The following is a 24179-nucleotide window of genomic DNA, read 5'->3' as shown; positions in this document are numbered from 1 at the left end:
AATGGAGGTTAGATGAAAAAGGGGATAAGAGACTCAAGTTATATTTGAATGAGCTCTCAGAAGTAGTAGGTCTAAGTGACTAGTGAATATGCTTTAGGCAAACTGAATTAGGTCTGAGAGGAATGGGTAGAAGTGATAGTAAGAATTCTAGGGACTAAATTGATGAAAACGTCCAGTTTTATAATAATAAAGAATAAATAAATAATATAAATAAAGAATAAAGAAGGTGACCATAATATGGTCAGTGTAAGATGACCTGGAATCCAAGAGAATAGTATTTTGGGGAGCCTGGTGTGAAAAGGCCAGGGACTGGGCAGTATCAAGTAGGCTGAGGTCAGCGACAACGCAGAAGTATTGTGCCAGAAGGGATCACCAGGGTCTTGTATGTGGCAAGAAGACTAGGAGCCAGTTCTAGAAGGGACTGGCAGCCCCCTCTAGACCTAGCAACAGGGCTAGCTGAAATCTCTCCTGACCAGAAGCCAACAATTTGGTCTTACTGTTGAAGTCTGACAGGCGTTCTGTTAGGCCATGCCAGTGAAGAAGATTTTTGGCAATCTGAGGCCTAAACTGGTATAAGAAATCAGTACTCAGAAAAGCTTCTCCCTATTTGTACAATTCTGATGCCCTGAACCAAGAGATGAGCTGGGAAGAGGGAAATGTTAGTTAAGAAGGGATCTGGAAATATTTAGCCTGGAGAAGAAAAAAGTTGAAAGAGAGGGAGGGAAAGAAGGTGGTGGACTGTTTTCCCATCCCGTGGAGAAAGGGAGCTCCGAGAAGTGTATTTCAGTTTGTTGTAAGGGAAACTGCCGAATTGTTACAAGAATCTAGGCATATTCTAGAATGTATTGTTATAGACTTAGAGCTTAGAGGCCTGACAGGCCACTGAGTCTAACCTTCTCATTTTATAGAGGGGAAAGCAGGCTCATGGAGGTTAAGATACTTTCCAGGGCTAACCCAGGTAGTGTGTGAGGTACCGATTCCCAAGTAACCCTGTGACACCCAGCTGCCTCCTAATGCAGTGGGTTGTTTTGGGAGATGGTTTGGTCTCCACCGTTGGAGACAACCAGGTGGGACTTGAAATCAAGAAGACCTGAGTTTGAGTCATCACTCAGATGCCTCAGTTTCCTCATCTATACATTTTGGATGATAGCACCTAATTCCCAGGATTGCCCAGAGGACCAAAGGAGATGATCTTTATAAAGCTTGTTGCAAACCTTAAAGCACTGTATGAATATTATTATTATTGCCATCATCATCATTATTATCATTATATGTTGTTGTTGTCGGAGATTTTCAAGTGGACCATTGGCTGGAGATTCAGGTATCAGTTGGGCTGAATGTGTTCTTCCGTCCCTTCCTGTTCAGTTTTACGCTGCTGTGTATCTGGGAAAGCTCAGGCATAGATATTTTGGGATTTCAGTGAATCAGGGGCTCTGTCTAGTAAAGGAATTTAAGACTTGGAACTTTTCTTTTTTTAATTTTGTTGCCTTGTGTTTTATCCATGTCTCCTGGAGCCACTTGGAATAAACTTAAAGAAACCTTTGGTCCTTATTTGGAAGACAGCAGGGAAGGGGAAGCTGGGGACCTTTGCACAAGGGCTTGGGGTTGAGAAGAATCCTGGGTGGAAGCAAGGGTGCTGTGAAGAGCAAGAAAGCCAGATCTCTTAGGCCTGTAGGAGCGATGCAAACGGGAGGGTGAGAGGCTGCTTAGGACTGAGAAGTATCTCCTGGATTCAGACTTTGTCAGCAAGCCCTGTGTGGCATCACACAGGGAGAGAAAAAAATAAAACCAACAGGGCCACAGGATCTTTAAATTAATTTGCCCCCATGTGTGCTTGACTCTTGCTCCTGTTTTTCTTGATGTTGGTCATTGGTGCCTCATTTTAACAAATAACCAACATTTCTGGTTTATTTAAGGCAAAAAATAATCAGTAGATTGGATGAGACATTTGATTTTGCCAAGCAAAGTAGTTTTCAGTCCCTGCAGAGGCTGTTGTGCATTTGTCAGAATTTTTTTAGCATCTTCATAAAACAGATTCAGATGCTACCTCTTCTTCAGGTTTATTTTTTCTACTTAGTCCATTGAATTTGTCCATTGAATGCTTTTGGACTTGAAATATATTGAAAGAATTTGCAAATGCTGATCTGGTGGTCCCGAGGATATGGAATATGCTAAGAATAAACAAATAAGGGTACAGCAGTAACACTGTGGAATAAAACAGAAGAAATTAAATCTTTTCCTATAATAAATGCCATACAGTTTTTGATATATAATTTCATATTCAGTAGTTTAGAAAGGAAAATAATGAGGGCGGTTGCTTTGGGGAAGTACCAAAGGGTGTTTAGGTTTAAATATTTTGAGATTTTTTTCCCCCCATTTCTTTTCTCCAGAGATCAGGACAGGTTATTGTGAAAGCAATAATTGAAGTCTATTCAAGCACATTACTTTTCTGATGAATTTATGCTTATGAACCATCATAGGATGCAAAGTTCCCTAAATCTTGTATTTCAGAAGCACTTGAAGTATCTCTACCACATTTTTACTCATCTGAGTCTGGAAAGTACTTACTAGGGCTCCCTTTATTCTCATTTTTATCTTGACTTTCCATCAGCATTTTAACCCAAGTCCAAATAAATTGTTGTTCAGTTGTTTCAGTCATGCCCAGCTCTTTGTGACTGCTTTTGGGGTTTTCTTGGCAGAGACTATTGTAATGATTTGCCATTTCCTTCTCCAGCTCATTTTACAGATGAGGAAACTAAGGCAAACAGGGTTAGGTGACTTTCCCAGGGTCACACAGATAGTAAATGTCTGAGGGCAGGTTTGAACTTTAGAAAATCTTTTTGAGTCTTCCTGACTCTCAGCCAAGGTGGGGCGCTGTGTGCATTATGGCGCCACGTAGCAGCCCCCGGAAACAATACAAATAAATTGTATTAGGTTAAATTTGAGGTAACTAAAATCGCTAATTTTGCACGAGTCTCTGGATTATTGTGGCCAGAGACTTTGCATTTTCGTTGACTATACAAGAAGTATAGTCAGTATATAGGCCCAGTATAGTTGTTGTATCCTTTCCTGCTTATGACATTTTGCTCTCCCTTTGTAAATTTAGGTTTGTAGTTTTAGCATCTAAGAGGTGGTTTCCATTTATTGAATTTAGGGTATGCTGTTAACAAAATGGTGATGCCTCATTCACACTCATACAGTCTGATCAGTAAAGCTTTTGTTTGAGATTCAGATAAGCATGTGTTTCTTCCTTTAAAAAAATCATTTTGTATTAAGCTGGCTAAATCTAAACAACGAACACCATGCTTAAAAGATGATGTTTACTAGTAAGCCTTTTAAAGAAAGAAGCACAGGGTGGCTAGGCGGCAAAGTGAATAGAGCACCCACCCTGGAGGCAGGAGGACCTGAGTTCAAATCAAATCGGCCTCAGACACTTAACACTTATTAGCTGTGTGACCTTGGGCAAGTCACCTAACCCCAATTGTCCTGCCCTCCCCCCTCAAGAAAAAAAAAAGCAAAAAAAAAGATTAAAAAAAAGAGAAAGAATTACCTAGGTACAAATCAGTACAATCTTACTAAGCTTGAGCTGTTCTCCAATAGAACTTAATTTCACCTGGTCCATGACTTCAGGATTTCCAGCAAGGTTGGGATCAGAAACTCTTGGAACTTTTCAGGACTTTTATCTATGGGTCCTTCATCTGATGTGATCACTTTTCTAAATGCCTTCTTTCAGACCCTGTTGATAAAATTATAGTATATAATAATGCTCAACTCACTTTTCTTTCATTCCATACATAGAAGCTAAAAGAGAATACTCTATATGTTCTATCAGCACTGAGAACATAAAATAGATTCTTGCTAATTTTCCTCTCTCCAAAAGACAAATTTCTACTTTAAACTTTAAGAAAAACGAAATTTTCTCTTTCTTCTCCCCCTTTCCCTGTTGGCAACTGGATATGGGGAAGCTAGGTGGTGCAGTGGATAGAGTCCAGGCCTAGAGTCAGGAAGACCTGAGTTCAAATTCAGCCATAGACACTTACTAGCAGTGTGCCCCTGGGAAAGGCACTTAACCCTCTTTGTCTCAGTTTCTTTATTCATAAAATGAAACTGGAGGAGGAAATGGCAAACCGCTCCAGTATCTTTGCCAAGAAAACCCCAAATGGGGTCATGAAGAATTGGACATGACTAAAAAAACAAGAAATGACTAAACAATAACAGCTGGGTATATAGTTCAGAAGTTACATGTGGCATTCTTTAGTGAAGGGTTAGATACCTCCAACTTTTATACATTTCCTCATCCATTGAGAGTTTTAGAAATTTTTTGCACAGCCTGTATAATTTACTATAGAATAATTTTAAATGACACATTTTAAGTGAGGCTTTTTTTAAAACATTTAATTAATGTTCTTTATCTCATATTTGGGATACTCTAATATGGTGTGAGGGAAAAAAAACAACAACTATTTACCCTTGAACATAGAATTTCTCTCAAGGGAATATGTTTTCTCACAGGGTTTCAGATCCCAGCAGTGACCTGAAAGAAATGGGAAGGAAAGGGTAAGCATTTGAGCCAAATGTGTAGGACTAGTTTTAAGGTATATGGGAGCATGAACCTATTTGGTGAGATGTTTCAAGGGCCACAAACATTGCTGCCATCCTCCACAAACTGATGGAGAGCCTAGAAATGATGACATTTATGTAGTCTTTTATGATCATACCTTTGTGAACCTCACACTAGATTAAAACCTTTTCTATGTCTATGTCTACTAAAATCAAAACACACTAACTGGCTTTATGCATCCAGTTCTGAGATGGGGAAACTTGACATTGGCAGAATGCTCTGGGAAATGAGTATCATGTGCAGCAAACTCAATATTTCTCCTTTTAGTATTCATTCTTATTGAAAGCCATTAAAGACATTGGGATGAAGCGCTTGTCATATTGTATATTTCTGTGCAGGATAATGATGATTTGTAGTTTAACTGTGTATTACAAGTGAAGGTTGGGTATTTGGAAATCCGATTGGGAACATGTGACAAAAAGTTCTTTCTTTTAAATAGGTTAAAGGAAGATGGCAGTGGAAGTGCATATGATAAAGAATCTATGGCAATTATCAAACTAAATAACACAACTGTCCTTTATTTAAAGGAAGTGACAAAATTTTTGGCACTGGTCTGCATTCTTAGGGAAGAAAGCTTTGAACGGAAAGGTAATGGCGACTTTTACAAGCTATGTTTATGTACAGTCCTTTGTTTTACTTTATTTTCCTTTGACTTCCACAGAAAATAACAATGGAATGTTATGGACTTATAATGAAAAATGAATAATCCCTAAATGACTAAACATATGAATAAAAAAAAAGCATTTATTAAACAATGGGCAAAGCATTGTGCTGAACACTAGGGGTACAAATACAAAAGGGAAGATGTCTGTTCCCCCAAGGAAGAGTTTATGTTTTAGTGGAGGAAGCAACACATATTCAAGAGTGGTGGCCACAGAGGGTCACTTTGGTTTGGGAAGTTATAGGAATGGTGAAGGGAGCCATAAATGAGTAGGTTGACAAATTATTTTCAAGAGAAGTGACTGGGTTGAGTTGATTTGATTATGGTTTCTGAAATAGAAGGGGGAGGTCGGGTTAGGGATAGGGGTGAGGGTGTGTGTGTGTGTGTGTGTGTGTGTGTGTGTGTGTGTGTGTGTGTAGGTGTGTGAGTGTGTATGGGTGTGGGTGTGGGTGGGTGGTGTCAGGGTAGCAGGATAGGTAATGGGAAACCTGGGAGTGATTTAACTTTGGATTTCATCATATCTTCTCCCATCCCTCCAACTAAGTTTACTTTAAAAAATTATTTTAATCAAATCAGCTGATAAAGTGAGTCTGTGTTCAACGCATAGACTGGGTTGGGGGTGAGGGAAAGATGAGAAGTGACCCAAATAAGATAGGTGCCAAATATCAGGACCATAAAAAAACCTATATTAAATGCTTAGCCTCAGTCCATAGAGTAGATGATCAGCCAAACGCAAATAGTTGGAAGTTGCCTATCCTGTTCTCTTACTGAAGGAGTTCCCAATAATTGCACTCTAAAAGATACACTCACAACCTCTGAATTGAATGGAGCCTTAGGGGACAATCCATCCCCATGCTAGATTCTCCTCTATACCATGTCTGATAGTTGTTTAATCTCTGCTTTGATCTAACAGTGAGAGGGATTTCACTTCTTAACAAGTGAACAAGGAAGCTTGTTTCATTATTCAATATTCCCAAATGTTGGAAAAGTCATCCTGACGGAGCCAGACTCGCTTGTGTGATTTCTGCCCATTGGTCCTAGTTCTGTTGTCTTCTATAGGACAACTGTTCACGTCCCTGATTCCTCTCTTTTAGTAGTTTTTCGTTAGATGTGTGTAATGTAATGCCAAAAGAAAGGCAACTTCCCAGGTTCAAAATACCAGCATAGGTGCTCTCTATCTTATTCAGTGACCAACCAAGAACAGAGAAGATTAAAACATGACATCATTCAAAATACAGCATTTACTAAGTGTGATTAAATAATCTCCAAGGCCTACCCCACCCCAGGACTTTCCAATCATTCAATCAATTACAAAGTCTCTGTTCCAAATACTTCTCCACCCCTAGGCTATACCTTAATTAAGTCCACCACCAAGCCCCTCTTCTCAAATGGAGATTAGTTTCCAAACATAAGTAAAATACATTCATTTGCTCAACCATAGAACACAAAAAGGTCAAAAGTTCCCCACCCCTGGATCACAATTGAATCTACCCCAGAGTTACATCAAGTTTAAACACAGCACTTAATACCCAAATGGAGGTCTTTTCTTCATCTTGACACGAGGCAAGTTCTCAGCAATCTTAGTTCCTGGAGAGACAAGGCTTAGCAAGGCCATAAGATACATTGCCAGTCCCTTCATGAATTTATCCTCTGTCTGTAGAACAGCCCTAGAACCCCTGAACACATTAGGAAAGCCCTCTCCCAGGATTTCTGTAAACATACAACAAGAAAATCCTTCTTCAGGGCTTCTGAACCAACAGAAAGGCTCCCAGACCCCTGCAACAACAGTACTGTCCCTCACCAGTGGACAGTATTCATTCTGTCTGCAGGACAGTCTCCAGACCCCTGCAACAACAGTACTGTCCCTCACCAGTGGACAGTATTCACTCTCTGTCTGCAGGACAGTCTCAGGCCTTCTTAACCAAATACCAGGTTCCAGGACTTCTTCAACAGGACAGTCTTTCACCAGTGGACAAATCTGGCAAAATAACATCAAAACAGACAGACAAAGTACCAGCAAAACAGCCATGTCTCCTCAGTGCTTGGCAGCTCAGGGGGCAGGTCTCAAAAGTCCAGGGCAATTCAAAGCGGCCACCAGCAATCCTCTTAGTCTCTCTCTCTCTCCACGAGGTGCTGCTTCCAAAAAAAAAAAGATCTTCCGCCTCTCTCTAGTGTCTCTCCAAATCTACATCACCAGCTCCTCCCAATTCAGGACTTTCTTTTCACATCAACAAGCCCATCCCACAGGTGGGATTAACAAACTCTGGGTTTTAACACAATCAATTTGAAAACCAAGCCAATACAGGGGAATCTTTAATTGCCATTACTATCACAATGTGTTCCATGATTTCTTGTCCCCTCATCATCCTGGTCACTTTCTTCTGGACAGCTTCCTGTTTGCCACTATCCCTCTTTATTCAACCCCTCTCAATTCATTGCAGAAGTGGGGGACTATCGATAGGGGATTTTGCATATATTATAAGACAGAGTTAGTTTTACTGAATTAATGTTTCCCTTTTATCTCTGTTACAAAGGATGCCTAGATGGATTGGGGGATGGGGAAGGAATACAATGATGGTGGTGTAAAAATAAAAAGGCATCAATAAAAAAAATCAAATTAAAATGTAACGTACTCAGAACTGAACACAATATTCTGGCCTTGATATGACCAGCACATATGATACAGTTGTACTGTTACCCTCCTTCCTGGGGGCATGATTAGCTTTTTGGCCATGACTGTTAAATAATACTGAGCTTATGGTCAAGCTATGAGTCAGTCAACAGACATTTGTCAAGTGCCTACCTGTAGTGGCAAGCACCCTAGCTTCCCCCAGGGCGGCTGCCAACACAGGTTCTTAGATCTACTTTGCTAAAGGAAAGCAACTCAAAATGGGTTAACAAGCTTACTTTAATCAGCCAACCATGTATCGTTTACCTAGTTCAGGGGAAAAAGGTCAGCACCCCGAACTTCAGAGTATGCAGACAGAATTATCAAGACAGATAAACAGATCAAGTAGACAGGTTTCCAAACTGTCCAACCATTACATCCATACCAAATCACAGTTACCATCAACATCTGGTTCTTTCAAAGCTGGGGGGCTCTCAACAACGGCTTCCCAGAGTCTCATCTGATCAAATCACAACACTTCTCAAAGTGAGCCCCAAAGCAAAGCCTCCCATCAGGGCTTATATAGCCTTCTCCTGGCACAGAGAATGTAACAATCTTCTTGACCCACTGCCCAATCAAAAAGTATCTCCTGAGAAACAAGCCTCCTACCACAGGCTCCAGGTGCACTTAAGCCTAGGGGCAGGGAAGATCTTAAAAATTTACATTCCTGTCAGACACTCTGTTAGGTACTGGGGATACAGAGACAAAAATGAAACAGCCCCTGCCCTCAAGGAGCCTACATGTGATTGAGGGAGGCACATACATAAATAGCAGATGCAAAGTAAGTTTTTTGGGGAGGATGCTAGTAGCTTAGGGGGCTGCATGTAGAAGATGTTGCCTGAGCATTGTTTGGAAGGCAACAAGGTGCTTGTTAGAGGTAGATGTGAGGTGGGAGCACATTCCAGGCATGCAGGAGGGATAACCAGTGGAAAGTCATGGGAAAGTCATAGAGCTCTTTTTGGACCTGCTGCTAGCTAATGTCTTTCCCCATCCTCTTCTGGGACATTTGGTTTCCTGTAGAGTTTTACATTTGTTCTTGTTAATTAAACCATCCATACAACTACTCATGATCTTTTTCAGCCAAACCTGGTAACAAAGAAGTTTTTTTTTAGTGAAAAAAAGGGGTTCACAAAACCAGCTGGCAAATAATAATGTTAATTACTAACCCTTATATAGTGCTTACCTGTTATGTGCCAGGCACTGTGTTAAGCACTTTACAGTTATCTCATTTGATCCTTGAACCAGTCTGTCCACAGCTCTGTTATTTTCATTTGGGAATGTGAATATAGGACTGGATTTGTGATGTAGAATTTGGGAATCAGAGAGTAGACTTCTTGTTAACTGTCATTATGTCTGCCTCACCATTGATGAAAATGGGAAAAGTGCTATTGAGGGTGTTTGCTGTAAACTAGAAGAGGTTCCCACTATGGCTATGGGGAGATAGTGGGGTCATGTGAGATGACCCTCCATAGCACATACTTTTCCTCCTGAGACCTTGGGGAGGTAGGGAGTGCAAAATGTTGTTATTCCCATTTTATACAGGATTCAGAGAGAAGTGATTTCATAGAATCAGAATTGGGACAACAGAGATCTCTAATCCATTCTGCAATTGAGCAAAAATTGAACAAATATCAACAAGAAGTTATCCAGCCTTTGCTTGAAGATCTAGTGCTGGGGAACCTGCTATCTCCTGAGTTAGCCTGGTCCACTTTGGGTTAGTTTTATGGCTTGAAAGTTTTTCCTTATTCCTAGCCTAAATTTTCCTCTTTGCAGCTTTCAAGTATTTTCCCTTGTTCTGCCCTCAAGAAGAAAGAGTCTTATCTCTCTTCCCAGTGATAGATAGGCCTTTACATACTTGAAGGTAGCTGTCATGTCCCTTTTATTTGTTCTCAAGTTCTGTAGCCCAGCCCCGTGATCACTATAACTTGGTTGTGGAAGGACTTGGAGAATTGCTGTGCCCACAAAAATTTGTTATGTTTCAGCCAGTCTGGTGACTAACTTTTTTATTTTAGCTTGATTGTTCATCATATGTCAAGCACAGCCAATTGCCAGGCCCATATTTTGCCTGAATCAAATAATTAAATAACAATAATAATAATAATAGAAATAATTATTTTGCCAGAATTAAATCACTCCAAGCAAGCATCATCTAACTGGGGCTGATGTTAATGTTCTTCTAGAATTCTTTTTTTTTTTTTTTAAAGCAATTGGGTTAAGTAACTTCCTCAAGGTTACACAGCCAGGTATTTCTGGGTGGGTGCTAAGTGTCTGAGCCCGGATTTGATCCCCAGGTCATCCTGACACTGGAGCTGGTGCTCTTACTTGCTATGCTACCTGGCCGCCCCTTCTTCTAGAATTCTTGTGTCTAAGTTACTATTAGTGAATGATTTAAATGTAGTGTGGAATCTAGCTCATTATTACTGGGTCTCTTGGTTGACTGAAAGGGAAATCTTAGCAACATGATTTACTTCTGAAATTCCTTCTTGATAGACTGGAAGAAGATGATTAGTATGTATGGCTAAAGGTGCATGTGTGTAATATGTAATCATGCCATTACGCTGTCACATTTGGGTTGGACTTTGTGTGCTTGTTCATGACTTTTCTGAAAAAATTAAGCTGTTCAAAGATGATGTTTGCCTTTGAATTAAAATTTTTTTGATACCTTTTTTTTTCCCCTTTGATCTCTGAACCATACCTGGTAACAAAGAATTAAAAAGAAAAGTCATAGCTAGTAAGCGTCCGACCTCAGACTTGAACTGCTTATAGTTCTCCAGCTCTGCAAAGAAGGGAGGGAGGTGCAGTTTCTCAACTCTTCTCTAGCACCAGGCTTCTTTAAGCTTTTTCATATAATTATTGTGTACGTTGTTTTTTCTTGGTGTGCTTACTTCACTTTCTGTCAGTTCATAAAAAATTTTTGTTGGAAAGATATACTGACATTTTCAGTGTGTTCTCCAGTGCTATTGAGCTTTAGGCTTAGTATCCAGGTGCTATCAGTTATAGAAAAGGGTTTTCTAGTTGTTCAGTGTTTGATAAGAATAGCTCACTTTCCTAAAACTATGCAAACAGCAGAATCCCTGTTTTGTTGAGCCTGTGATTTGCCTGAGGGAGTGACAGCTAGCAGAGCAGTGGGGTCCATGTGATTGAGAAGCTGATTGTCTTTAGTGAGTCTGGTGTACTTTATCTTACTCTGTTTTTAAAAGTGACCCCTGGCACACTTCTGAAATAGTAGACAAAAGTACCTTTGGGAATTTTTCTTTTTATTCATTTTGCTTTTTTTCCTCCCACTTCCAGATAGAAGTTTTAGTAAGCACTTTCACAATTGGCATTTAGGAGGAATCTTTTCTTTTCTTCTTGCAGGTTTAATAGACTACAACTTTCACTGTTTCCGCAAAGCTATTCATGAAGTTTTTGAGGTGGGTGTGACGTCTCATAGAGCCTGCAGCCATCAAGCCAACCCCTGTGCCATGAAAGCAGTGACTCACAATGGCGCGCCAAGAAGTGCCGTCTAGTGGGAACATGGGCTAAGGAGCTCTTCCTTGGCCCTTTCTCCAACCTTGAGTCAGATGCCGTATACAACAGGACTGGCAATAGCTAGGGTTCGTGGGAATCTGGTACCAGTTCCAGTGGATAGAGGGGTTTATTTTCTGATCTGGATAAAAGCCCCTTCAACTGGTGTTGCACAACTGAAGCTACTGTTTCTTAAAAAAACAAAAACAAAAAAGCAAAAAACAGAAAATGAAAAAAAAAAACCACGAGGCCACTGAAGTTTAACATTGGAAACTCCAGGTTTTTTTGAGTGTGTGTGTTTCCTTTTTTGAGGCCTCCTTTAGTAGTTTGAGTATATCAGACTTGGAGACAAAAGCAAGTTAAACTCCTCCTTTCAGTGGAGTTTCAGTGATTGCCAGTTGAGTATAATGGAAAAGACAGACTTATCCCAAGCTTCACCTAAGTTGTCATTTGATCAGTCTAAAATGCCCTGCCTTGCTTGAGTGTTAACACTGCCCCTTCAATTCTGATGGTGGACACCACACACTGAAAACCAATCCACTAATGCACTTGTTCTCTAACTCAGAAGACACACAGTGGGACTGCATTGAAAGACATTTCACTATTCTTTCTTGAAGAAAAGCAAGAAAATTCCAACCCTTGGCGACTGGAACGCAGGGCTCAGCTATAGCTATCCATCTCTCCAAAGTATTGAAGAAAAAGCTTTGAGACTGTAGAGAAATTTCGCACTTGAGTTTTGGGCACCAAAATGACTTGTTTCTCTCTCCTGAAGATGACAGATGACCACAATTTTCACTTTCATGATCAGGATTTAATGTAATCAAGGGAATATTTTTAACTTGACTTCATATTTCACTCTTCTGAGAAAGAAGTGTTCATCATGTCATGGAAACATTTAGCTCACCCTTCCTTAATCTTATTCTAGCTACCCTGATAAGAGCAAAAAAATATATATATGTATGTATATTTTTTTTCTCGGATAATAGATATCTGTATTTCCAGCAGCTGTTGTTTGCCAGACTGACCCAGAAGGCATCAATAGCTTGTAACATGCTGGATTCACTTCGGTCTGTTTGGGAATGGGAGAGAGAGAGAGTACGTGGTCCCAAGCCTGTATTTGGTTTACATTCTTCGTCTCCAGTATTCTGACACCAAGTGTCAAATGTGGTACTTTTCTTTACCCACGATATTAATTTTTGATTGTTTTCTTGATGGTGGTTGAAATCTTTTCAGTTGATTGAAATCTGCATATTCTTTTCCTCCAGATGCCCAATAGTTACATGTTTAAAAGCCACTGGACCACTTGAGTACATAAGTGCCACTGTTATATTAAATCTGTATATTAAGTTCTGTAAGCCTAACAGTGAGACTTGGAGTGCTTTCTGCAGACGATTCTGATTGTTGAGTATTTACATGGACCATGGTGATATCCAAAAGAAAAAATGCTTTTATATTTATAGATTCTTTCACTGAACTGTATCAAATGGGTATCAATAAATGTCTTTACTCCAAGACCTGGTTTTCTAATTGCATAAGATGGAAGAAGATGGGGTGTCTGCTCACCACGTTCTCTTTGTCTGAGAACACCATGAGCCTTGTGGCTCCTTGTTTCCTTTCCAAGTACTCCAGACTAAGGCTGTGGAGGCTCTGCACCCAGCCCTCCTGCTTGGAGTCCATAGACGGTCCCTTGTACATTATTCTTCTGTGTGATAGGTTTTTGTGCTTGCTAGGTTGAGCCTCTGCCCCTTCAGGCTGAGAAGCTTTCACCTAAGCACACCCAAGGTCAGAAGGCACCCTTAGTTTTGGAGGAATCCTGTGTGACACTTACTTTGGTTTCTGTTCCGTTTTGTACCAGCTTCTTTCATTCACAGGTGGCAGATCTCCTTTATTTCTGTGGGCAGATGATGATAATCATTTGGCCTTGATCTTCATCCAGACCTTTTCAAGATATGCCTGTGAGGAAGCAAAGCAATGTGAAAATGAGCATAATTAGCCTTTGTTTTTTTTTTTAACCTCTTATTCATAACTACCTCCCTAACCTTGTTTCTCTGGTACCCAAGGTATTTGTCACGACTCTGAAGTCTGCTTGTTCATCAGGGACTGGATACAGAAGCAGGCAGTTTCAGGAGCTGTTCCATCCTTCCCAGAAAGGGGCAATCTAATCAAATTTGATGTTTATATGTTTAGAGGAGGTGGAGGTGACCAGTTGCCAGAGATATTGCATGGAGGATTCATATGTTGGGATTAGTTTCGAAGGCCTTGAATGTCCTTTCTAGCTCTGGGGCTATGATTCTATTTGTCTACACAGGTGAAGCAGGCAGATAGAGAGCTGATTTTTTTAGGTTGAAGCTTGGGCGTCATAACACTGGCTAGAAGCCTCCTAAGAACATGAGATGTCAGAGCTGGGGGAGACCTTAAAGATGATATATTCCAGCCCACTTATTTTACATACAGCAGATCTCATAGGGGAAGTGACTCTCCCCAAGGCTTAGCCACTAGTTAGTGGCAAATATGGAATCATCTAGTGGTAGAAATTTTCTGTTCTTCTTGCTGCTGTGAAGTCTTTAGAATTTTTTAAACCTATAGTGTGGGGTCTTAGAAATTAAACTTTTTAGGGGCAGGTGAAGGGGTGGGGAAGAATTTTGGTTGAGGACTGTAAGTTGTACCTGCTTTGAGTGTCCTGAGAGGTGCTGGGGAAGTATTAGGTTCAAGTGGCTAGTGAATATGTTTTAGGTAAACTGAACAGGACTGAGAAAAGTAGGTGTAGGAGTGAGAATGGTTAAAGCCATGGAAGCCCCTAGTTTGATGTGAAGGCAGTGACTGCAAGGCCATTGCAAAATCATCTAGAGTCCAATAGTAGCCTCTGGGGGAGCCAGATTTTTCAAATGCTTTCCTTTCTCTGGAGAACAGGGACCAGGGTAAGATCTAAGAGGGCCGGGTCACCTGCATAGTAGAAGTTTGGTCCAGCGTAGAGCCAGAAGAGAGGCAAGGAATTTTTGCCCATAGAAAATAGCCTGGGAAGTCAGTTCTGGAAGGGTCTGCAACCCTCATGAGACCTAGCAAAATGGCGTCAACTCAAATTTAGTCCTTGACTGAGAGCTTGAGAGCTTGGTCTGATAGCTAAACCTGACTGAGGTAGAGAAGGAAGAAGACCAAGGCCAGTGAAGGCTAGCTGAAACCCAAGTTGGCATAAGAAAGGGCTTCCCAGCTTGAATCTCAGAGAAAGACTTTAAGGCATTAAGGGAAAGGCATTAAGCCCGTACTGTTGCCAAGGAGACTGGAAGGAAGTGACTGTTCTCTAACACCTTGATGTGTGTAAAATTGGCATAGGAGAACCCTGCTGCTCCCATGGAGTTTGGCCAATAATTAATCTAAATTCTTTTTTTCCCCCCATTTAGGTACTTAGGACAGTTCAGCTTATATCTGCCTTCCCTTTAAATTAAACTTCAGCTCCGAAGGAGCAAATTGCCAGTAAGTGATGTTGCTATGGGTAGTTGGGTGATAATTTCTCATTATTTCAGTTTGCTCTGAATTTGAGCAGAGAAATAAGTTTTTGACAGTAACGAGCCTTGTTGATGAGGGGAAAGTGGTAGGGGTAACATTTTTGTCTGTAGTACAGTTCTTAATTTTCTTACAGTTTGCATTTACAGACTTAGAACCTATGGAGTAGGCCAGGGGATGGCAGCTTAATTAGCCATCTAAGCAGTGCCCACTTGTTCACGGGCAGATGTAGGATAAAGGGGTCTCAGGAGAAGGAAAAGGGGAATCTCAGGAAAAGAGAAGAGATGTTTACCTGCCTCTGGACTGGGATTAAGGTATGCCTCCCAAAGTGTGCTGGACCCCCCCTTTTTTTTTGGATTTTAATTTTTTTGGAGGGGGAAGGTAGGGCAATTGGGGTTAAGTGACTTGCCCAAGGTCACACGCCAGTTTTTTGTGTTAAGTGTCTGAGGCTGGATTTGAACTCAGGTCCTCCTGACTCCAGGGCTGGTCTCTATTTACTGCACCACCTAGCTGCCCCAATGTGCTGGCCCCTTATTGATGTTCCTTCAGTAAGGATCAAGCTCCTCCAGCCCTGCCTCCATTCTTAGCCTTCCCTTCCTTTTTACCACCCCACTCATATAGACGTGGTGTTGGTTGATGAGAGGAGCAAGAAAATCAACAGCGATCTACAGTATGGGACTTGGAGTCAGGAAGATCTGAGTTCAGATCCCTCCTCAGACACAATAAGCTGCTGTTTTGACCCTGGGCAAGTCATTTAATCTTTTTGAGCTTCAATTTTTTCCTCAGTAAAATGAGGGGGTTTGTACTACGTTTCTAGTGTTAAGGATCAATGCTGATAATTGTCTTTTATGTGGTTCTTATCTTGTTTGATCCTTGCAGATCATCCTCATGTTATAGGTGATGTGCCCAAGGTCACACAGGCAGCAAATAGCAGAGTTAGGCTCCAAAGCCAGTTTGGCTGGCTCCTCTGACTCCACTATACCCTGGCCTCACAAAGGCCACGACCTGTTCTTGCTCTGATTCTTGGCTGGCAAAGGACAGCCCAGACTGAAGGTGGAGTAGCGTACTGAGGAGGTCCTCTTGGCTTTGGCTCTAGCCTCAGAGTCTTGTCACCATCATTGGGGTGCCGGGAGATTGTCATAACCCCACAAGGGGATGCCTTCTAGAAGTAAGTACACCAGGATCTGGAAATGGGGTTTTATGCTAATTGGCACTAGACAAGATGCTGAAGATCATTGAATTCCACTCCTGTATTCTGAAAATGAGGAAACTAAAGCCTAGTGGTTGTGCCTTTACCACATTTAGGTCAGCTGGTGATCAGAAGGCCCGTTTCACTTCTCTTGTGGGAGAATGACTCAGGAATGCCCTGTCACGTGAAGCTGCCCTGAGACAGCCAGTCTGCCTGTCTAGGACTTGGGGTTCTGGTCAGTATTGCCTACTTTTATTAGGGTGTGGAAGTTGTAATGAAGTTCTTCCCACTGTTTCTTGGTTTGGCAGATCCCTTCCTGTGTCCCTTCCTGGAGCTTAAAGCTACCTTTTGTCCAAAAAGATTCTTGTTCTGTTACTCACTCACCAAGTGATAAGTGTTTCCTGGGTTTGGAGCGCTCTGCTGGGTATTGATGAAGAAGCAGGAGGAGAAAGGAGAAGTCTTGGAATCTGAAGAGCAGTGTTGTGAAAGGAGTACCTGCTCTGGCCTCAGAGCCTGGGTTTGAATCCTGGTGTTGTCATGATCACCTCTGTGATCTCCATGATCTGATGAGCTCACTAAGCTCCTCTGGGGCTCCGTTTTCTCCTACTCATAGTGAGGGGGTCAGATTAACTTGAAGGTCTGTTTAATTCAGTTCAACAAATATTAAACACAATGTGCAAGGCATTATGTCAGGTGCTGATAATCCAAACATAAAATAATAATAAATAACTAGCATTTGTAGAGTAACAATAGCTAGCATTTACATTTGCACTTGAAGATTTAGAAAGTGCTTTACAGATACCTCATTTTATCCTCACAACAATTGTGCGGGGTAGGTGCTGTTATTCATCTCCATTTTACAGATGAGGAAAGTGAGACAGAGGTATAACTTGTATGAGGTGACACAATTAGTAAGTGTCTAAGGTTGGATTCGAACTCAGGCCTTCCTAACTGCAAGTAACAAGCTTATGTCCACCATGCCACTTAGCTGCTTGAAAGAAAAGGACATAATTCTCATCCTTCAAGGGGTTTCAGATCCCTGGGAGGGAAATAACATGTACACCAATGTGTACGAGGGAGAGAGCAATTCAAAGCTGGGTTCAGAAAAAGATTCACAGAGAAGCGGACAACCTCCTTCTTCTCCTGGGTCTTATTCTCAGTGGAAGTGGTCGTGGGGTAACCTGCTCTGTCGCTTGCTCTCAGGTCATCTGATCCAGGTCCTCACTGATAAGGCAGATCAATAGCTCTGCTTTCATCTTGTTCTGTTGAAAAATTCTGAGAACCTGGCATGGAGAGCTTCTTCCAAGAATGTTAGCTCAGTGTCTGGCACATAGTAGGTGATTAATAAATATTCATTGAGTTAAATTTATTGACTATAAGTTCTTTGTGAATAGGGTTTGCTTTATTCCTTGTATTTTGTGTCCCCAGCACAGAGTAGGTGCTTAACACATTTTTGCCAGTTGGTTCCTCTTAATGGGAGATGATTTGTGTAAGTTCTTGGAAGTGGGAGATCAGGTGCCAGGATTGAGGAACATCCATAGTGGTACAGTTTGGCTTGAATTTAGAAGGAGTGAACTAGTAACATGAGATAAAGCTGGAAAGGTAGGCTGGGGACAGATAATGGAGGACCTTGAACATTAGACTGAAGGGTTTGTTGTTCATCCTAGTTAAGAGGGAGAAACCGAAGGCTTTTGAGCAGGGCAAGTGTAGCCTAGTTCTAGTCAGATCTGTGTCTTAAGAAGCTTATTTTGACAGTTGTGTGAAGGATGGCTTGGAGATGGAGAAGGGCCTATTAGAATATTAACAGCAGTTCAGGTGAGAGGTGATGGAGGCTTGATCTGAGATGATCACATGAGTGGAGAGAAGGAAATGGATATGAGAGACATAGAGACAGAATTGATTATTTAGCAATTGGTTGAATACTGGGGGATGAGGGATGGGCTGAGAATAACATTTTGAACATGTTGAATTTGAGGTGCCTGTAAGACATTCAGATGGAACTTCACTGGACCCAGATGGCTCTGGAGGGGAAAGTGAGGCTGGTGACTTTGCACAGCTTTTCCTCACTTAAATCCAATTCACTTGCAAGTCATGGCATCACCTCCCTGATGTCACGGTCCTCTTTGAGAACAAAGGACAAACAACAAGGGACATCAGGTAGCTAATGTGAGTCTGGAGCTCAGGAGATAAATAAGGCCAGATAGAGTGATTTGGCAGCCATTTGCATAAAGATGATAACTAAACTCATGGGACCTGATCAAATCACTGAGATACAGAGCAGAGTGTTAAAAGGAGAGGGTACTTAACTCTTCAGAAGAGAACCTTGGAAGGAGTGGGAGATGGATAATGAACCAACCTCTGGAACATGTCTTACATCCTGGAAAGGAACTCACAGATGAGAACCAGGAGAGCAGCATCATGGAAGCTGAAGGAAGGGAGGAGGGTGGGGACGGTTGTGAGTGTTAACAAATTGGAGAGATCAAGGAAATGGAGTATTGAGAAAAAAAGGACCTTGAATTTAATGGTTAAAGGATTGTTGGCAACCTTGGAGAGAGCAATTGTAGTCCAGTGGTGGGATCAGAAGTCTGATTCTAAGGACTTGAGAAGGGAGTGGGTGGCAAGAAAATAGAAGCAGCAAGAATAGACAGTTCTTCCAAGGGGCTTTGTAGTAGTGAAAAGGAGGAGAGATAACGGATTGTAGCTAAGATCATCTGGTTGTACTTGTCCACAGACATATGGCTAGTCAAGTGTCAGAACTGAAGGGTAGAACCAAGAGCATTGGACAGAAGTGTCAAAGACGAACATTTAGGGTTGATGTCCAGGGGGAAAAAGACCCTAAGAAACCAAACTTCCTAATAATGGGAGCTCTCTAAAAGTGGAACAGGCTGCCTCCAGAGGTGGTAGGTTTCTCCTCCTTGGAAGTCCAAGCAGAGTCTGGACAGTCACTTGTTGTACGTGTTATAATGGGAAGTCCTATGGTCTGTAGGTTGAACTAGGCTGCCAAGGCCCTTTCTAACTTTCCTGGATCCTGTGACTTCCAGACTCTGTTCACTACACCATACTTGAAGCCTCCTCTGATGTACCCTCAATTTGATGGCATCTCTCCCTCCTCAGAACTCTTAAAATAACTTGTACCTTGCATGTGGCACCCAGACTATGGAATGGCAGAGTAATGGTTCTCAATCTTTTTAAGTACCAAGCACCCTTAACATAAAAAAAAAAAATTCATGGACCCCCTTAGGTAACAGAAATGATCTTATTAATTGATTGAGGAAATAGATGATGACAAAAAATGACAACAAATTCAGAAAGACTTCTAAATGGGTTTGTATTTTTAATTAATCACAACATTTACATACATTTGAAAGACAGTAATATGTATATGTGTGAAACTCTACAGAAGGTATGTTTGTTTACTTCTTATACTGAGTCATGCTGCATATTTTGTTGGGAGCTAAATAAAGATCAAAATGACAATGTTTGGAGTGCATATGGATTTACAGATCCCCTCAGAATAATGCTGTGGCCTCCCACAACATTTCCTGTCGGGAAATACTATGTTAGTCTAGTCGACGTTCTACGTACTTTCTTCGAAGGTCACACTTTACCCCTTATAAGCTGGCATCTCAATTCCTCCTCCATCTGAAACTGAGTGCTTTCTCCAAAGTCACCAGGGATTGCCAAATCTGACTACCTTTTTTTCAGCCATTCTTCTTGACTTCTCTGCCACCTTTGACGCTGGACACTTTCTCCTTTTCCCCCCCGCAATTCATGAGTGCTCTCTTCATTACCTGTCTACCGCTCCTCAGCCTCCTTTGCGGGATCCTTATCCTTGTCCCACCCTTTTTGCATTTTGGGTACGTTTGTGTACAGCAGAGCCTGGTCCTGAGCTTCCCTCTCTCTTGGCGATCCCTTTGGCTCCCAGGGATTCAGTTGTCATTCCTATCCAGGTAATTCTATTTCATTGAACATGTGGGATGAGGGAGAGTGAGGAGTTGAACGTGATACTGAGGTCACTGGAAGGAAGGGCGAAGGTGCCTTTGACAGGAGGAGTGGCTTTGGGGGAAATGTAATAGATCCTATTTTGGGCATGTTGAATTGGAAATACTTATGGGACATCCAGTTTGAGGATGTTCAATTAGCAGCTGGTGACTGGGGACTAGAACTCAGGAGTGAACCTGGGGTCGAGACCGTAGATCTGGGAGTCATCTCTGGAGAGTAATTAAACTCTTGAAAGCCAACCAAGAGAAACTGTAGTGGAAGAAGAGAAGATCTGTATCCAAGCCAGGCCTCTTCCCTGTGCTTCAGGTGTGCATTACTAACTACTTATTGGACATTTCGATGCTATATCCTACAGACATCTCCAACTCAAAGTGTTCAGAGCAGAGCTCATTCCCTGCCTCCTCCCCCCCCAAAAGAAATCTTTCCTTTCTAACTTTCACGTTTTAGAAATTCACTATCCTTCTAGTTCCTTAGGTTTGCAACCATGCAGTCACCTTCCACTCTTGCCTCTCACCACTGACATACAATTGGTTGCCAAGTCTTGTTTCTACCTTTGCAATATATATCACATCTGTCTACTTACAGAGCCGCCACCCTATTTCTGGTCCTCATCACTTCTAGCCTGGACTATTTCAGCAGTCTTCTCATTGGTCTCAGTCTCTGGTCTATCCTCACTCCAATCCATACAGTTGCCAGAGCATGTGGCTGGACTCATCCTGATTTCAAGTCCAGCCTCAGATACTTACTAGCTGTGTGACCCTGGGCAAGTTACTTAACTCTGCTTGCCTTAGCTTCCTCATCAGTCAAATGAGCTGGAGAAGGAAATGGTAAACCACTCCAGTATCTTTGCCAAGAAAACCCCAAATGGGGTCACAGAGTCAGAAATGACTAAAAAAACGACTAAACAACAAAAAGCATAGTTCTGACCATGTTGCTCCCTTGCTCAGGAAGGTCCAGTGACTCCATCTTGCTTCTAGGATTTCTATTTCTCTGACTTTTAAAACTCTTTGCAGATTGGTTCCACTCTTGTCCACCCAGAGTCCAAACATCCAGACCATCACATTACTCCCTTCGCCATACTCTGTATTCCAGCCAAACTACTACTTGCTGCTATCTCTTGTGGGTGACATTTGGTCTCCTATCTCTGTGCCTGCTACATATTACGTCCTCTTCACTCCTTAGAATCCCTGGCTTCCTCCAAAGTTCAGTCCAAGTGCCATGTCCTTCAGGAGGCCAGCTTCATCCTCCCAGTTATGGGTAACCTCTCCCTAGAAATTACTTTGCACTTAATTTTCTTTAAGTTTTCTATTATGAATTTAGCAAACAACAGCAAATGCTAACATTTCAATATGAACAGAAAAGAATCTTGTCTATAAAGCTGAGCATCTGTTTCAGTTTTTTTAACATGTTATTTAAAGTTAACCACAATAGTAGCAAGGTACATTGCTTGTCTTGTCTCCTCCTTCACTCTTTTCTTCTTGTGTAATTTTCAGGGTTGCATTGATGGTCTTCCTTCTTTTTCTTTTTTCCATCACCATTGCCTCCTCTCCAGTAGAAACCCTCTCTTGTAACAAATAAGTGTAATCAAGCAAAATAAATCATCACATTGACCATTGTATTTAATTTTCCATGTATATTTTGTTTCCATTCCATAGACTGTAAGCTCCTTGAGGACAGGGGCTGTTTGATATCTTGCAGCTCCTAGCACAATGCCTAGCACATTAATCCATGTAAGTTCATTTAATCAATTGATGGAGCTTAATCAATGCTTTTTAAAATATTACACAAGTATTTGTTAAGCACTTACTATATGTGCCAGGCATGGAATGAAATACTGAGAATACAAATATAAGCAAAAAGACGGTTCTTGCCCTCAAGGACCTTACTTAAAAAAAATTATTTTCAGCTCTCATTTCTCATCTTCTCACCTCTCCCTTCCACACTGAGAAAGCATGAAAAACATTCCTTCCTTTCTTTACAAACATGAATATTCAAGCAAAACAAATCCCTACATGTTCTCTCTCTCTCTGTCTCTCTTTCTCTCTGTCTCTCTTTCTCTCTCTGTCTCTTGTCTGTGTCTCTGTCTCTCTCTGTCTCTGTCTCTGTCTCTCTCTCTCTCTCTGTCTCTCTCTCTCTTCCCCTTCCTCCCCCTCCACCTTCCCCCCCAGTAGTCTATCACCTCTTTATCTGGAGGAGGTGACCAGTATATTTCATCATGAGTTCTGGAATTGTGTTGATCAGAGTTTCTAAATCTTTCAAAGTTGTAACAAGTACTGTTTGAATAAAGGATTATAAATAAAGTCCCGACCAGCTCAAAGGATTCTATTGGCTCTGACATTCTGTGTCCTAAGGTCTCTCCTTAAGCTGAGACATTCTTGATTTTTAGGGCCATTCCGGGACTGACATCCTGTGGTCTTAGATGCTAGGTTAATTCTTTGTATATGATTATTTGTATCCTCTTGGTGGCCCAGGTGGCTTAATGTTGCCTGTCACTAGGTGGCAGCATTGTCACGTTCAAACATTTCCTGCTGTACTGGGCTTTTAGGATTTCTGCTTAGGTGTTAACAGTTGAGCCCCGTGCACCTTGAACTCGGAGCACCAGAGGATTTTTATTTGCTTTTTAACTTCCCTGCAGTTTGGTCTCAGGACCAGCATTGGTTTGAGACCATAAATCTTTTGTCAACCTGGCACTTTTTAACATATACTCTTTGGGCGCTAGGAAAGGATCAATCACAGACAAGGGATCAGGACTTTGGCTTTTGTTGGCTCCTCTAACTTGCTGTCAAGTCAATGCCAATGAGCATTTATTAAATAGCTTCTACGTGGCAGATACTGTGCTAAGTATTGGACTGAGTGATCTTGGGCAAGTACTCTCCCTTTTTTGGACCTGGGGAGAGCAGGGGTGGGGTGGGGAGGGGGGGAGAGAGAGAGAGACAGAGAGAGAGAGAGAGAGAGAGACAGAGAGAGAGAGAGAGAGAGAGAGAGAGAGAGAGAGAGAGAGAGAGAGAGAGAGAGAGAGAGAGAGAGAGAGAGAGAGAGAGAAGAAAGAATCGATTTGATAATTTCTAAGCTCCTTAAATTTCCTTAAATTGCTACTGGAAGGCTTTCAACCAGTCCTGTCCTTGCTTCACCCTGGTGGGTTCAAGGGGAAGAGCACAGCATGGAGGGGTTGGGTAGTGAACTGTCCATCACTGAAGATCTTCAAATTGAGGCTAGAAGACCATTTGATTTGATAGTAGCTTGTATTTTTGTCTCTACAAGCCTGTTGCCATCCTGCCTCCAAAGTCTCCATGGCTTAACTCCTGGTTCCTTGGTGATTACTTCTGGCACCTGAAACTGCGGAGGACAAACAACACAAGAGAAATAAACACTCTGAGGCCCATTTTTTAGGACTTGGCTAAAACAGAGGGAGCAGGCGAAAGAAAGTCCTTTCTTTCTCACTGATCAGTTTATTGCGCAGGTGCTGAGGGAGAACTGGGATCTTTACATTCTGAACCCAGCAGTTGGGAGTGACTGGAAAAAGAGTGATTGGTTCAGTACAGACAGGTTTAAAGATGTGGGCAGTCAGATAAAGGAGGCTATGCCCACCTGCATGGTAGGGGATGCATCGGTTTCCATGGAAGACAAACTAGGCATGCTCAAGCCCTCTCAGAACACCTTTATGTTATTTGGAACTGGGCATGCTTATACATGGCTCGGGTTACATGATGCTATAAGGTTTGCAAAGTACTTTGTTATCTCATTCGATCTTTACAACAGCCCTGGGAGGTCCTTCCCTCTTCATTCCTCCCTCCCTCCCTTCTTTCTTTCCTTCCTTCCTATCTCCTTCCATTCCCCTTTCTCCTTCCTTTCTTCCTCTCCCTCCCTCTCTTCCTTTCCTCTTTTCCCCTTCCTTCCCTCCTTCTTTACTCATCTTCCCTCCCTTCTTCCCTCCCTCCCTTCCTTCCTCCCTTTCTTTCTTCCTTCCTTTTTCCTTCCCTCTGTCCTTTCCTTTCCTTTCCTTTCCTTTCCTTTCCTTTCCTTTCCTTTC

General features: G+C 41.8%; 1 protein-coding gene and 1 long non-coding RNA gene across 3 annotated transcripts in view; one reads left to right on the top strand and one right to left on the bottom strand.

Annotated features, from left to right (window-relative positions):
- RRAGC (Ras related GTP binding C) overlaps positions 1 to 12969 on the top strand; it is a 23334-nt gene extending 10365 nt beyond the window's left edge. Inside the window, exons 6-8 of one of the 2 annotated variants that reach the window (XM_069067989.1) lie at positions 4513 to 4557; positions 5061 to 5209; positions 11308 to 12969. In XM_069067989.1, the coding sequence (XP_068924090.1) occupies positions 4513 to 4557; positions 5061 to 5209; positions 11308 to 11459 (346 nt within the window). In that variant the 3' untranslated portion in view covers positions 11460 to 12969. The remainder of the gene's footprint in view (positions 1 to 4512; positions 4558 to 5060; positions 5210 to 11307) is intronic. The other variant, XM_069067990.1, reaches the window with a different exon arrangement.
- Positions 6506 to 24179, bottom strand: part of LOC138146245 (uncharacterized) — a 22400-nt gene continuing 4726 nt past the window's right edge. The window contains exon 2 of the long non-coding RNA XR_011164434.1: positions 6506 to 7545. This is a non-coding gene — a long non-coding RNA (uncharacterized lncRNA). The remainder of the gene's footprint in view (positions 7546 to 24179) is intronic.

This window comes from Petaurus breviceps, unplaced genomic scaffold, assembly GCF_028583685.1.
Source record: "Petaurus breviceps papuanus isolate PSGF00001 unplaced genomic scaffold, PetGlider_PUasm1.0 90760, whole genome shotgun sequence".
In the NCBI taxonomy this organism is placed as follows: Eukaryota; Metazoa; Chordata; class Mammalia; order Diprotodontia; family Petauridae; genus Petaurus; species Petaurus breviceps.
This window is presented reverse-complemented; position numbering and strand designations above follow the sequence as displayed.